The sequence below is a fragment of the Bos taurus genome, chromosome 17 (assembly GCF_002263795.3).
Source record: "Bos taurus isolate L1 Dominette 01449 registration number 42190680 breed Hereford chromosome 17, ARS-UCD2.0, whole genome shotgun sequence".
NCBI classification, from domain to species: domain Eukaryota; kingdom Metazoa; phylum Chordata; class Mammalia; order Artiodactyla; family Bovidae; genus Bos; species Bos taurus.
Genome location: NC_037344.1, coordinates 63,216,759 through 63,231,341, shown reverse-complemented (window position 1 = coordinate 63,231,341; position 14,583 = coordinate 63,216,759). Strand labels below are relative to the sequence as shown.

General features: G+C 50.0%; 1 protein-coding gene across 1 annotated transcript; it reads left to right on the top strand.

Moving 5' to 3' along the window:
- The first annotated feature begins 8,354 nt into the window (after positions 1-8,354).
- On the top strand, positions 8,355-10,904 carry LOC101905682 (nuclear envelope pore membrane protein POM 121-like). Its single transcript, XM_024977510.1, has one exon. The coding sequence runs from the start codon at positions 8,355-8,357 to the stop codon at positions 10,902-10,904; it is 2,550 nt and encodes an 849-aa protein (XP_024833278.1).
- Positions 10,905-14,583: the final 3,679 nt, after the last annotated feature.

Here is a 14,583-nt window from a genome sequence, read left to right as displayed (position 1 = left end):
CACTGAGTTCATTCATAGTGACAGACTTTATTTTCTTGGGCTCCAAAATCTCCACAGATGGTGACTGCAGCCATGAAATTAAAAGAGACAATTGGAAGAAAAGCTATGACAAACCTAGACAGCATATTAAAAAGCAGAGACATCACTTTACTGACAAAGATCTGAATAATCAAAGCTATGGTTTTTCCAGTAGTCATGTGCAGATGTGAGAGTTGGACCATAAAGAAGGCTGAGTGCCATAGAATTAAAGCTTGTGAAGTGTGGTGCTGAGAGTCCTTTGCACAGCAAGGAGATCAAACCAGTCAATCCTAAAGGAAATCAACCCTGAATATTCATTGGAAGGACTGATGGTGATGCTGAAGCTCACAACACTTTGGCCACATGATGCAAAGAGCCGACTCACTGGGAAAGACCCTGATGCTGGGAAAGACTGAAGGCGGGAGGAGAAGATGACAGATGATGAGATGGTTGGATGTCATCACCAACTCAAGGGACATGATTTTGAGCAAGCTCTGGGAGATAGCGAACGGCAGGGAAGCCTGGTGTGCTGCAGCCCATGGGGTTGCAAAGAGTCAGAAACGACTGAGGGACTGAATATGTCCATTGAGTCAGTAATCATAAAAGGGTCCAGCCGTCTCACAGCAACCCGCTAGGTGGCACTGTGTCAAAGTCAATGAAAGGACCTTGCTTTTCCCTGTTCCAAGCCAGACCTCATTGAGTCAGACAAGGCTATGGTCCCTGTGATCAAACTGACTAGTTTTCTATGATTATGGTTTCAGTGTGTCTGCCCTCTGATGCCCTCTCGCAACACCTACCGTCTTACTTGGGTTTCTCTTGGACGTGGGGTATCTGTTCACGGCTGCTCCAGCAAAGCGTGCTACAGACAGAGGTTCATGACATTGTACAGGAGACAGGGATCAAGACCATTCCCATGGAAAAGAAATGCAAAAAAGCAAAATGGCTGTCTGAGGAGGCCTTACGAATTGCTGTGAAAAGAAGAGAAGCGAAAAGCAAACGAGAAAAGGAAAGATAAAAGCATCTGAATGCAGAGTTCCAAAGAATAGCAAGGAGAAATAAGAAAGCCTTCCTCAGTAATCAATGCAAAGAAATAGAGGAAAACAACAGAATGGGAAAGACTAGAGATCTCTTCAAGAAAATTAGAGATACCAAGGAAATATTTCATGCAAAGATGGGCTTGATAAAGGACAGAAATGGTATGGACCTAACAGAAGCAGAAGATATTAAGAAGAGGTGGCAAGAATACACAGAAGAACTGTACAAAAAAGATCTTCACGACCCAGATAATCACGATGGTGTGATCACTTACTTAGAGCCAGACACCCTGGAATGTGAAGTCAAGTGGGCCTTAGGAAGCATCACTACGAACAAAGCTAGTGGAGGTGATGGAATTCCAGTTGAGCTATTTCAAGTCCTGAAAGATGATGCTGTGAAAGCATATGATGCTCAATATGCCAGCAAATTTGGAAAACTCAGCAGTGGCCACAGGACTGGAAAAGGTCAGTTTTCATTCCAATCCCAAAGAAAGGTAATGCCAAAGAATTCTCAAACTACCGCACAATTGCACTCATCTCACACGCTAGTCAAGTAATGCTCAAAATTCTCCAAGCCAGGCTTCAGCAATACATGAACCGTGAACTTCCAGATATTCAAGCTGGTTTTAGAAAAGGCAGAGGAAGCAGACATCAAATTGCCAACATCTGCTGGATCATCGAAAAAGCAAGAGAGTTCCAGAAAAACATCTATTTCTGCATTATTGACTATGCCAAAGCCTTTGACTGTGTGGATCACAATAAACTGTGGAAAATTCTGAAAGAGATGGGAATACCAGACCACCTGACCTGCCTCTTGAGAAACCTATATGCAGGTCAGGAAGCAACAGTTAGAACTGGACATGGAACAACAGACTGGTTCCAAATAGGAAAAGGAGTTCGTCAAGGCTGTATATCGTCACCCTGCTTATTTAACTTATATGCAGAGTACATCATGAGAAATGCTGGGCTGGATGAAACACAAGCTGGAATCAAGATTGCCGGGAGAAATATCAATAACTTCAGATATGTAGATGACACCACCCTTATGGCAGAAAGTGAAGAGGAACTAAAAAGCCTGTTGATGAAAGTGAAAGAGGAGAGAGAAAAGAGTTGGCTTAAAGCTCAACATTCAGAAAACGAAGATCATGGGAGCTGGTCCCATCACTTCATGGCAGATATATGGAGAAACAGTGGAAAAAGTGTCAGACTTTATTTTGGGGGGCTCCAAAATCACTACAGATGGTGACTGCAGCCATGAAATTAAAAGACGCTCACTCCTTGGAAGGAAAGTTATGACCAACCTAGACAGCATATTGAAAAGCACAGACATTACTTTGCCAACAAAGGTCTGTCTAGTCAAGGCTATGGTTTTTCCAGTGGTCATGTATGGATGTGAGAGTTGGACTGTGAAGAAAGCTGAGCGCCGAAGAATTGATGCTTTTGAACTGTGTTGTTGGAGAAGACTCTTGAGAGTCCCTTGGACTGCAAGAAGATCCAACCAGTTCATCCTAAAGGAGATCAGTCCTGGGTGTTCATTGGAAGGACTGATGCTGAAGCTGAAACTCCAATACTTTGGCCACCTCATGCAAAGAGTTGATTCACTGGAAAAGACCCTGATGCTGGGAGGGATTGGGGGCAGGAGGAGAAGGGGACGACAGAGGACGAGATGGCTGGATGGCATCACCGACTCGATAGACATGAGTTTGAGTGAACTCCGGGAGTTGGTGATGGGCAGGGAGGCCTGGCATGCTATGATTCATGGGGTCACAAAGAGTCGGACACGACTGAGCAACTGAACAGAACTGAAGCCAGACCTCTCACCTCCCTTCCAAGTTCTGAAATATCCACCAGAAGGCAAGGACTCATCTGATCTTATGATTGTTTAGTTTTGTAACTGTTTCTGTCTCTTGATAACTACAATATCCTGACTATCTACTCCTCACAAGATTATTAAAAGTTCAGTTCAGTTCAGTCACTCTGCTGCTGCTAAGTCGCTTCAGTCAGGTCCAACTCTGTGCGACCCCATAGATGGCAGCCCACCAGGCTCTCCTGTCCCTGGGATTCTCCAGGCAAGAACACTGGAGTGGTTGCCATTTCCTTCTCCAATGCATGAAAGTGAAAAGTGAAAGTGAAGTCGCTCAGTTGTGTCCAAATCTTATGACCCCATGGACTGCAGCACGCTAGGCTTCCCTGTCCATCACCAACTCCCAGAACCTGCTCAAATTCATGTCCTTCGAGTCAGTGATGCTATCCAATCATCTCATCCTCTGTCGTCCCCTTCTCCTCCCGCATTCAATCTTTCTCAGCATTAGGGGCCTTTCCAATGAGTCAGTTCTTTGCATCAGGTGGCCAAAGTATTGGAATTTCAGCATCAGCATCAGTCCTACCAATGAATATTCAGGACTGCTTTCCTTTAGGATCAACTGGTTGGGTCTTCTTGCAGTCCAAGAAACTCTCAAGAGTCTTTTCCAATACCGCAGTTCAAAAGCATCAATTCTTCAGGACTAAGCTCTCTTAATAGTCCAACTCTTACATCCCTACATGACTACTGGAAAAACCATAGCTTTGACTAGACGGACCTTTGTTGGCAAAGTAATGTCTCTGCTTTTTAATATGCTGTCTAGGTTAGTCATAGCTTTTCTTCCAAGGAGCAAGCATCTTTTAATTTCATGGCTGCAGTCACTATCTGCAGTGATTTTGGAGCCCAAGAATATAATAAAGTCTGTCACTGTTTCCATTGTTTCCCCATCTATTTGCCATGAAGTGATGGGACCGGATGCCATGATCTTAGTTTTCTGAATGTTGAATTTTAAGCCAACTTTTTCACTCTCCTCTTTCATTTTCATCAAGAGGCTCTTTAGTTTTTCTTCGATTTCTGCCATAAGGAGGGTGTCATCTGCGTATCTGAAGTTACTGATATTTCTCCCGGCAATCTTGATTCCAGCTTGTGTTTCATCCAGCCTGGCATTTTGCATGATACACTCTTTATACAAGTTAAATAAGCAGGGTGACAATATTAAAAATTACAGCAGTTTAAATTCATAGGTAAATGTTCAGCTTTCCTTCTTTCTCAAGGTATTTAACCCTGAATGACAGCGAAATTCCACTGCACCCAATGCCCATTGATCAGCTGTTCCTTACTCTAGGAACCATTCCTTTTGTCTCCAGGCAAAACATTGGTTTATGTTGCTCTCCCAGGACAATTTATAAACATTTCTAACAGAATCTGTTACCAGTTTTATTTGGATTGTGCGTGCTAAGCTGCTTTAATCGTGCCTGACTCTTTGAGACCCCATGGACTGTAGCCCGCCAGGCTCCTCTGTCCCTGGGATTCTCCAGGCAAGAATATTGGAGTGGGTTACCATTTCCTTCTCCAGGGGATCTTCCTAACCCAGGGATTGAACCCTGGTCTCCTGAATTGCAGGCGGATCGTTTGCCAACTGAACCACCAGGGAAGCCCATTGGTGTGATCTTAAAAATTCTTTAAAGAGATAAACTTAGTAGAAAGCAGAGTCTGTGGCCTTGATTTTGGAAAAATACAAAGATATCCAGAAAAAAGTAGGCCACAAACACTTACTGTGGGATGATAAACAATTGTGTGTAATAATTTGAGGTACTTTCCTGGTGTTCCAGTGGTTATGACTCTGTGCTTCCAATGCAGGGGTTCGATCCCTGGTGGGGGAACTAGGATCCTGCATGCCTCAAGGCATGGACAAAAAATATTTTTTTAAAAAGTAATGATTTGAAATCAGTCTGACTCCCTTTATATTTTCTCCCAATTTTCATCCTCCCTACACTTTTCTGGTCCTCTGGGTGTCATCTAAAGCAATAAAAGGAGTCAGCTGGCCTCACACCTCCAGACCCTGAGAAAGGAATCCAATTTAGCCAGAATGGATTTCTGACTTACAGAACTGTGTGATAATTAATGGCTATTGTTTTAAGGTGGAAACAATTATGAATTAATAGTGTAATTTTATTCATTGACCAAGTGGGCGGTATTTATTCACTCATACTTATTTTATGACCAAGACGGGTGTACGGTATGTCACTTTGTTTGCTGTTTAATTCATTGAAGACACCTAGAGAAGACAAGACTTGTTTTCAACCTCAACCATGATGCTTCTGTAAAAAATTAATAAACAAAAACCACAGTCAAATAGAGTTGGGAGGCAGAGTGGGAGCTCTCATGTCCTTTGACCATAGCAGAGCGCAACAAGAAGAAGGAAGATTCCTTTTCTTTCCTGGCAAGGTTTCAGCCAATGAAAAGCCATGCCCTCTTTTCTAGAGCCTGCCCAACTTCCTTTCCCCCTCTATAAAAACGTTCTCCTTCCCTTACCCACTGGGGACTTAATACCAAGCTGTTAACACTTAACACCGCAGAGTGAGGGGTGGGGGGTTGGTGGGGGTGAGGGTTAGGGTGGGGAGAAGCTCATGACAACTATAACAAAGAGCGAAGGGTAACAAAATCTATATTGCTGTAAAGCCTCTACATTTTACTGTGGTCAAAGCAAAAATGCACCCAAAACAAGTTAAACAGGGGATTTCCATTGAGGTCTGGTGGTTAAGACACCAGCTCCCACTGCAGGGTTCCAACCCCAGTGGGGAACTAAGAACCTTCATGCCTGGTGTGGCTAAAAAAATAGGAAAAAAAAAAAGTTAACACTGCCAAGGAAGATGATATTGAAGACTACTGCAGTAATGGAGAAAGGCTAAGACTCAGTCTGAGCTCAGCTGAAACAAAAGGCAGGAGAGTTTCTCAGTGCTGTGGTGGGGTTGACCTATGGGGTGTGTCCAGCCCATTGAGTTATTCCTGAGTTCACAATGGATTTTCTTTGTGATTAGGACATCTCTCTGTGTTATTTAGTACCCATGGAACTTAGACTCCTCTCCCACATGGACTGGGAAATACACAGGAAGTATACGTCCCTCCCACTTGCCCTGGCTGCCATTTCAGTTGTCACCCCAACAGATCTGAGTGGCGTGGGTGCTTCTGTTCTTAGCAGCTCTCTCCAATGTAACCAGGTGACAGGGTAGGAGGACCCGCAGTTCAGTTCAGTTCAGTTCAGTTGCTCAGTGCTGTCTGACTCTTTGCGACCCCATGAATCGCAGCACACCAGGCCTCCCTGTCCATCACCAACTCCCAGGGTTCACTCAGACTCACATCCATCGAGTCAGTGATGCCATCCAGCCATCTCATCCTCTCTCGTCCCCTTCTCCTGCCCCCAATCCCTCCCAGCATCAGTCTTTTCCAATGAGTCAACTCTTCGCATGAGGTGGCCAAAGTACTGGAGTTTCAGCTTTGGCATCATTCCCTCCAAAGAAATCCCAGGGCTGATCTCCTTCGGAGTGGACTGGTTGGATCTCCTTGCAGTCCAAGGGACAGTTCAAAAGCATCAATTCTTCAATGTTCAGCTTTCTTCACAGTCCAACTCTCACATCCATACATGACCACTGGAAAAACCATAGCCTTGACTAGATGGACCTTTGATGGCAAAGTAATGTCTCTGCTTTTGAATATGCTATCTAGGTTGGTCATAACTTTCCTTCCAAGGAGTAAGTGTCTTTTAATTTCATGGCTGCAGTCACCATCTGCAGTGATTTTGGAGCCCCCCAAAATAAAGTCTGATACTGTTTCCCCATCTATTTCCCATGAAGTGATGGGACCAAGGAAAGATATAAGCATCTGAATGCAGAGTTCCAAAGAATAGCAAGAAGAGATAAGAAAGCCTTCCTCAGCGATCAATGCAAAGAAATAGAGGAAAACAACAGAATGGGAAAGACTAGAGATCTCTTCAAGAAAATTAGAGATACCAAGGAAATATTTCATGCAAAGATGGGCTCGATAAAGGACAGAAATGGTTTGGACTTAACAGAAGCAGAAGATATTAAAAAGAGGTAGCAAGAATACACAGAAGAACTGTACAAAAAATATCTTCATGACCAAGATAATCACGATGGTGTGATCACTCACGTAGAGCCAGACATCCTGGAATGTGAAGTCAAGAGGGCCTTAGAAAGCATCACTACGAACAAAGCTAGTGGAGGTGATGGAATTCCAGTTGAGCTATTTCAAGTCCTGAAAGATGATGCTGTGAAAGTGCTGCACTCAATATGCCAGCAAATTTGGAAAACTCAGCAGTGGCCACAGGACTGGAAAAGGTCAGTTTTCATTCCAATCCCAAAGAAAGGTAATGCCAAAGAATGCTCAAACTACCGCACAATTGCACTCATCTCACACGCTAGTCAAGTAATGCTCAAAATTCTCCAAGCCAGGCTTCAGTAATACGTGAACTGTGAACTTCCAGATGTTCAAGCTGGTTTTAGAAAAGGCAGAGGAACCAGACATCAAATTGCCAATATCTGCTGGATCATCGAAAAAGCAAGAGAGTTCCAGAAAAACATCTATTTCTGCATTATTGACTATGCCAAAGCCTTTGACTGTGTGGATCACAATAAACTGTGGAAAATTCTGGAAGAGGTGGGAATACCAGACCACCTGACCTGCCTCCTGAGAAATCTGTATGCAGGTCAGGAAGCAACAGTTAGAACTGGACATGGAACAACAGACTGGTTCCAAATAGGAAAAAGAGTACATCAAGGCTGTATATTGTCACCCTGCTTATTTAACTTATATGCACATCATGAGAAATGCTGGGCTGGAAGAAGCACAAGCTGGAATCAAGATTGCCAGGAGAAATATCAATAACCTCAGATATGCAGATGACACCACCCTTATGGCAGAAAGTGAAGAGGAACTCAAAAACCTCTTGATGAAAGTGAAAGTGGAGAGTGAAAAAGTTGGCTTAAAGCTCAACATTCAGAAGACGAAGATCATGGAGGACCCGCAGTGCTGATGTCAAAGCTGCCATCCCATGCAGTGGCTGCTGAGCCAGGTACCCTGATCCCCAGTGTCCCCACTCTGCTGGGCAGGGACCGATCCTGTACAATTAGATCTCAGCCCCGGAGAAGGGGTGCCTGTCCTGTCAAGAAGCTCGTCACTTTCAAGGCAAACACATTCAACCCACAGCCCCTGGAGATCTGGAAGCGCCCAAGCTCGGCAGCGCATCCCTATGCCACCCCAGGGACACAAACACACATACACACACTCCCCCGCGCATGCGCCATCCCTCTAGAACCTTCGCGCCCCGCACATGCGTGCCCATTCTTTGCTCACAGGCTCTAGAGCTTTGTCCCAGCAACGCCCCAAGCAGTGCTGGATTCGCCTTTGGCTGACTTGGCAGCTGAACCAGAGCTCTCTGAGCTCAGCTCTCTATCCAAGCGCCGAAAACCCACACGTGCCCTATGGGCAGTTACCTGGGCAGGCCCTGCCGCTCATTCCCACCCCAGGCTCTGGGGGGTCAGCACCTGCCAGGAGGGCTCGACCGCTCCCAGCCCGATTCGCGCACCCGCCGGTTTTCCGTGGCCGGCCCAGGTCACCCAGCTGTCGCCCCGCTGTCCACTTGCAGGCCAGCCCACAAATATCCGGTGACTCTGCATCTGCGCTTTGTCACAGCGTCTCTGAGACGGTGTTCTATGATTCCGCAGACCCTGCGCTCCTTCCTGGGGGTCCTCACCTCCCTCTGCAGGCGACGCCATCAGAGGAAGGCAGTGCTGGGTGCTCGCATCTCCACGATGTGCCGCGGCTCAGCGTCCGCAGTGGGCACGGTCACTGTGTGTGGTGGGCACCAGCAGCAGGTCACCCCCGTGCCGCCCACCACACTGAGGTGTGCCCCGGGCTCCTGCACAGAGAAGATGGTGAGGAGGGCCCTGGGAGACAGCGGGAAGGGCATGGCCCAGCAGGAGGAAGACCCCGCATTCACAGGGAAGGATCATCAGAAAAGGGGCCCCGATGGCTCTCGGGGTGCACGATCAACATTTAGGCCCCTGGGGGCCCAGGGAGACCTCTCTGCCTTCGTGCCCAAGCCTGGGCCTCTGCGGAGAAACCTCCACGCCAAGAGCTCAGTAGACAGATCCACCAAGAAACTCCAGACCTCTTGTGTGAGCTCCTGCCCCCAAGGAAACGCCATCACGAGCTCCTACAGCTCCTCCTGGCGAGGTTTCCCGCCAGGGCGGAGGAGGACGGGCCCTGGCATACCGCGAGGGCTGCCCCGGAGGTCCTCGAGGAAAGCGAGCGAGGGGGGCCTGCCGCCGCCCTGTGCCGCCCCGGTGGCTTCCCAGAGCAACAGCCGGTCTGACGAGGACGCGGAGGCAACCAGGGGGCAGAAACGAACCTGGAAGATAGGCGCCCCTACGTCGGACAGTCCCAGGCCCGGAAGACGCAGGTTTCCTCTGCTGCGGCGCAGGCGAGGGGAGCCGCTGAGGCTGCCCCCACCCCCTGAGCTGGGTTTCCGAGTCACCGCGGAAGACCTGGACGCGGAGAAAGCAGCGGCGTTCCGGCGCATCAACAGCGCGCTGCGGGATGAGACCCCGGCCCCGCAGCCCTGCGGTCCCTTCCCCGCGCCCGCCGACCCTCCGGCCCCCGGCAGGGCTCCTCGGCCCGAGAGAGACCAGAGGGAGTCGGCCTCCCCAGCGCCAGTGGACACCCGGGCGTCTGCTGGAGGGGCCTCCTCTGCGCATCCCTGGTCAGGAGGGCGGCACCGCTCCCCCGGACCCCTCTCCCCCTGGTCCCAGCCCCTCCCGGGCCCTCCTTCCCACTCACGCCCCCCCGCCCCCGCCCCGTTCACCTTGCCCACCCGCGCTTCCTCCCCAGGATCGGGCAGCGCGGGCCTGTCTACTCGGCCCCCAAGCCCCTCTGCCCCTGCTTCAGCCCCCGCGCCAGGCACGGCGGGTGCGACGGAAAGCCTGGCTCCGGCCCCGGCTGCGGCTTGGCTTCCCGGCTTCCAGCAGAAGCCCGTCTGGGGGCCTCTTACGAACGCGGCAGGAGGAGGAGGCCCTTACCAGCCCCCGGCGTGGGGCCCGGCTGCGGAGGACGCCAGACCGGCCTTCACTGCAGCGCCCGGCTCCTCGAGCATGGGGTCCCCCACACCTCTGTGCCTGGACTCTCCTGTCTTCACCCACCAGAGCCGTCCTCCCGTATCTGACCCTCGATCCTTGCCCCCCACCAGCCAGCTCATCCCGTCTGCTCTCCAAATCAGGCCCTCACCCTGCATATCTGGGGACCTGGCTCCCCACCCCGCTTCTGACGCTGAGGTCACCCCCATGGACACCATTCCACCCTCCCAGTCTCCCCTCTTCGGGTCTCCCCCTGGCTCCAGTGGGAGCCTCTTCCCATCTTCCCAGGCCCTGCAGACACCCCCCAGGGACAGCGCGGCCTCTGTCACAGTCAGCACCAGCCTGCCTGGACTCTTCAGCGGCTCCTCTCACACCGGAGCCCCTGCCCAGCCCATCGCTGGGGCCCCTGATGTGCAGCAGCAGGGAGCCCCCGCCTGGGACCACTCTCCACACTATGGAAACCCGGCAGCTCCAGCCCTAACCAGGGACCCAACCTCTGCTCCAGGCCCCCCAGCTCCACCCACCAACTCCCCCATTGTCACCCATGCCAGCACCCAGCCGGCCTTGGCTGCCACCCCAGCTGCATTCCCATCCGGCCCAGCCCCTGCCCCTGGCTCTGCAGCTGACACCTGCGTGCCCCAGGCCATGCCCAGTGCTGGGCCCAACAGCCGGCCTGGCTGCTCCACGGCTGGTGGATCGAGCACAGCCCCCTGCAGGCCGGGAGTCTCTGCAGAACCTCGGGGCATTGGGAGCAGAGCATCTGTCCTGGATCTGAGCTGCCCCTTTGCAGCTCTCAGTATTTCAATGGAAAGAAGGGGAGCCCGGAGAACCACACACAGCAGAGTGGGAAGAGTGGCCCGCCACACTGGGGCCTTCCTGGCCAGAGCCCCCCCATGGTGACCATGGGGCCCAGGGCTAAGAATAAGCCCAGTGCTAAGAATAAGCCCGGCTTTGGAGGTGCTACTGCCCCCATCTTCAATCACATGCCTGGGGGTGCACCCAGGCAGAGCCCCCATACTTCCAGCCCAGAAGACAGCCCACCTCCAGCCAAGGTTACCTTCAGGGGCGTGTCCACCCCACCATCTACCTCCAGCAGCCCCAGTTCCAGGGGGGTCACAGCCAGGAAACGCCGTGCTGTTAGGGACCCATCACCTGCTGAGAACTTGGCTGGACACAAGACCGTTGGGCCATCAACCAAGTCCTCCTCCTCCAGGGCGAGATCCACTCCTTTGGAGTCTAAGAGGCAGATGAAGACCTGAGCCGAGAACTTTGGGGACAGACAGTGTCTACCTTCCTCCCAGGCTGGGCCTCGTGTGGGCCCTGTTTCCATGTGAAACCCAAGTCTAGCCCTAACCCCTCTAACTCCAGAGCAAACCTGGCGCCTTCCGTTCCCCCGCCTTCCATCTTCCCCTCTCAAAGGTGGGTGGTTCGAGGCTGTTGTCCCATCCCAGTGGTCAGTCCTCAGAACAGCAGACAGAGGCCCTAGTCCTGTTCCCTTCGCTGTCCACCCCCTCCCCCGTTGCCTACAGCTGACTCCTTCCCTCTCCCTGTCTTCCTTCCAGAACCCTCGTGTTAGCTTCATAATGTATAATAAAGTTTTTTCCTCATTACTTTGCACAGTCCTTATGTGTCAGTGATCTGTTGATCAAGTGTGGGAAAGTACCGGCTTGTACAAGTGGTTGGGCTTCCCAGGTAGGGCTAGTGGTAAAGAACCCGATTGCCAATGCGAAGAGACACAGGTTCAGTCCTTGGGTTGAGAGGATCCCCTGAAGAAGGGCATGGCAACCCATTCCAGCATTCTTGCCTGGAGAAGCCCACGGACAGAGGAGCCTGGCAGGCTACAGTCCTGAGGGTCTCAAAGAGTCAGGCGTGGCTGAAGCAGTTGAGCATGCATGTGGTGACATGGAAAGCCAGACCTGTTTATAGTTCCCTGTGGTCATTAATGGGTTGTGGAGAGTGGTACATTGGAATGGCTACAAGCACCAAATATTAAAAGTGTGTTTTGAGTTTAAGTGATGAAGCCCAGGGTGAAATGAGGCCAAGGTAGGGATAAAAGGGTCATTCTTGTCTGTTGGAATTCCTGCTTCTCACCCACATTTCTGGGCTTCCCAGGTGGTGCTAGTAGTAAAGAATCCTCCTGCCAATGCAGGAGACACAGGTTCGATCCCTGATCTGGGAAGATCCCACATGCTGAGGAGCAACTAAGCCCACGCATCGCAACTATTGAGCTTATGCTCTCAAGCCTGGGAGTCACAACTACTGCACCTCTGTGCCCTAAAACCCATGCTCCACACCAATGAGAAGCTCACACATGGCAGCTAGAGAAAAGCCCTCGCAGCAACGAAGACCCAGCACAGCCAAAAATAAAAGTAAATAAAATTATTAATAAAATAAAATGCTGAGAGACTTGGTAGATGTCAGGGATTCTAAAAAAAAAAAAAAAGAGAGAGAAAACCCAAGAAGTAAAAAAATAAAATAAAATCCTTCAGATAGTCTCTTACCACATATAGAATTAAGTTCAAGTTCCTTTGCTTGGCATTCAGGATTCTTGATCATTTACCCCTTGCTGGTCCTGCAGTCATTCTTCATCACTCTCAAAACACATCAGATGTGGCCAAACACTTGTAATTCCAGAACATTTAATGCTGGCTCACAACTCCATGAATTTGAGTCAACTACCCTTTTCCCCCCATGTTATCATCTTTCAGTACTCAAACCTCTAAATCATCGATTCTCAAAAGTAGAGATGGACCCCAAACCAGCAGAATCGGCATCACCATCTCTGTGAACTACAAATTATCAGCAACTATCCCAGACTTACCTGAGTCAGGTCCTCTGGTGGTAGGACTCGCCAGACTGTGTCTTAAGACATCCAAGTAACTCAAGGCACAAATGGAAGTTCTAGGGACTTAACACTGCAGGGGGCAAGCCTTGCCCCCTGGAAAGACAGTAACTAGTGAGTACATACTCCCGTCTTCCACCTCTCAGATAGATAATTTTGATGCATGTTCTACATTGCTCTCTCCAGTGGGATCAAACTGTTGCAGGAAGTGGAACGACTTCTAAGACCCAAAAGTGGGCTCTTGTCTAACACTCAGAAATGAATTGCCCAAGGAGATACATATGCTGACAAAACAAGAGACTTTTTTGGGAAGGGATACCCGGACTGAGAGCAGCAGGGTAAGGGAACCCAGGAGAACTGCTCTGCCACGTGGCTCGAAGTCTCGGGTTTTATGTTGATGGGATTAGTTTCTGGGTTGTCTTTAGCCAATCATTCTGACTCAGAGTCCTTCCTGGTGGTACATGCCTTGTTCAGCCAAGATGGATGCCAACGATAAGGATTCTGGGAAGTGGTCGGACACGTGGTGTCACTTTTTGACCTTTCCTGAGCTCTCCTGCTTGGTGGTGGTTTATTAGCTCCGTGTTCCTTACCAGGACCTCCTGTCAAACAACTCATCCAAATGGTCACCATGGTGCCTGGGCCAGGGTGGGAGGTTTCAGTCAGTGTGCGTACCCTAACAAAACCTCAGCTGCCCACAATAGTGATCGCTTTTGTGATATTTCTTGGATTGGTTTTCCCTCCTTCTCAGTCCCCCGCACCCATCTCTTGGGATCATTTCCTAAAACAAGTCTTACGCAAATCATTGTCTCAGGGTTTGCATTTAGAGGTATACAAGTGAAAAGAAAACCCTTCTTTATGTATCTTCCTCCTTCCCAAGACCTAGCCCACACCCTTTCTAACCACTATCTCTTCCCTCACCCCCATAGAAACGTGCTCAACTGGGTGGCATTTTGACAAACCATAAAATCAACACACAATCTGAGACAGACTGGGACCTGGAACACTTTGCTCCAGTGCTTGCACCTGGACACACCCCTCCTCAGGCAGCAAAATACAACGAAACTGCAGAGGACTAAATATTACTGCCTGTGGGTGCAGTTGGGGCAAACGCTGGACCCAAAAGATAAAGACCCAACTGCCACTTTTGAGGAGCCTGGAGCCAAAAAACAAGGTGTAGGGAGCAAAAACAGGGTACTTCCCATTCCACCCCACTACCCCTGCACACACCACCACCAGAGGGGTGGGCAAAACACCTAAGCCACCCCTCTGGCCTGACCCCTGGACACACCCCTACACTCACCCCATGTAAGGAAGAAACCCGCCCATCCCCCTCGGGGAGGAGTGAGCCAGGGAACCTCCTGGTGTTAATTTGTTCTCCCTCACCACCCCCACCCCGCAGGTTCGATCCCTGGCTTGAGAAGATCCCCTGGAGAAGGAAATGGCTACCCACTCCAGTATTCATGCCTGGAGAATCCCATGGACAGAGGAGCCTGGTGGGCTATATAGTCCATGGGGTCACAAAGAGTGACGTGACTGAGGTGACAACACGCATGCACAAGGACATATCTATTCTATATTTGGGCTCCAAAATCACTGCAGATGGTGATTGCAGCCATGAAATTAAAAGACGCTTGCTCCTTGGAAGGAAAGTTATGACCAACCAAGACAGCATATTCAAAAGCAGAGACATTACTTTGCCAACAAAGGTCCGTCTAGCCAAAGCTATAGTTTTTCCAG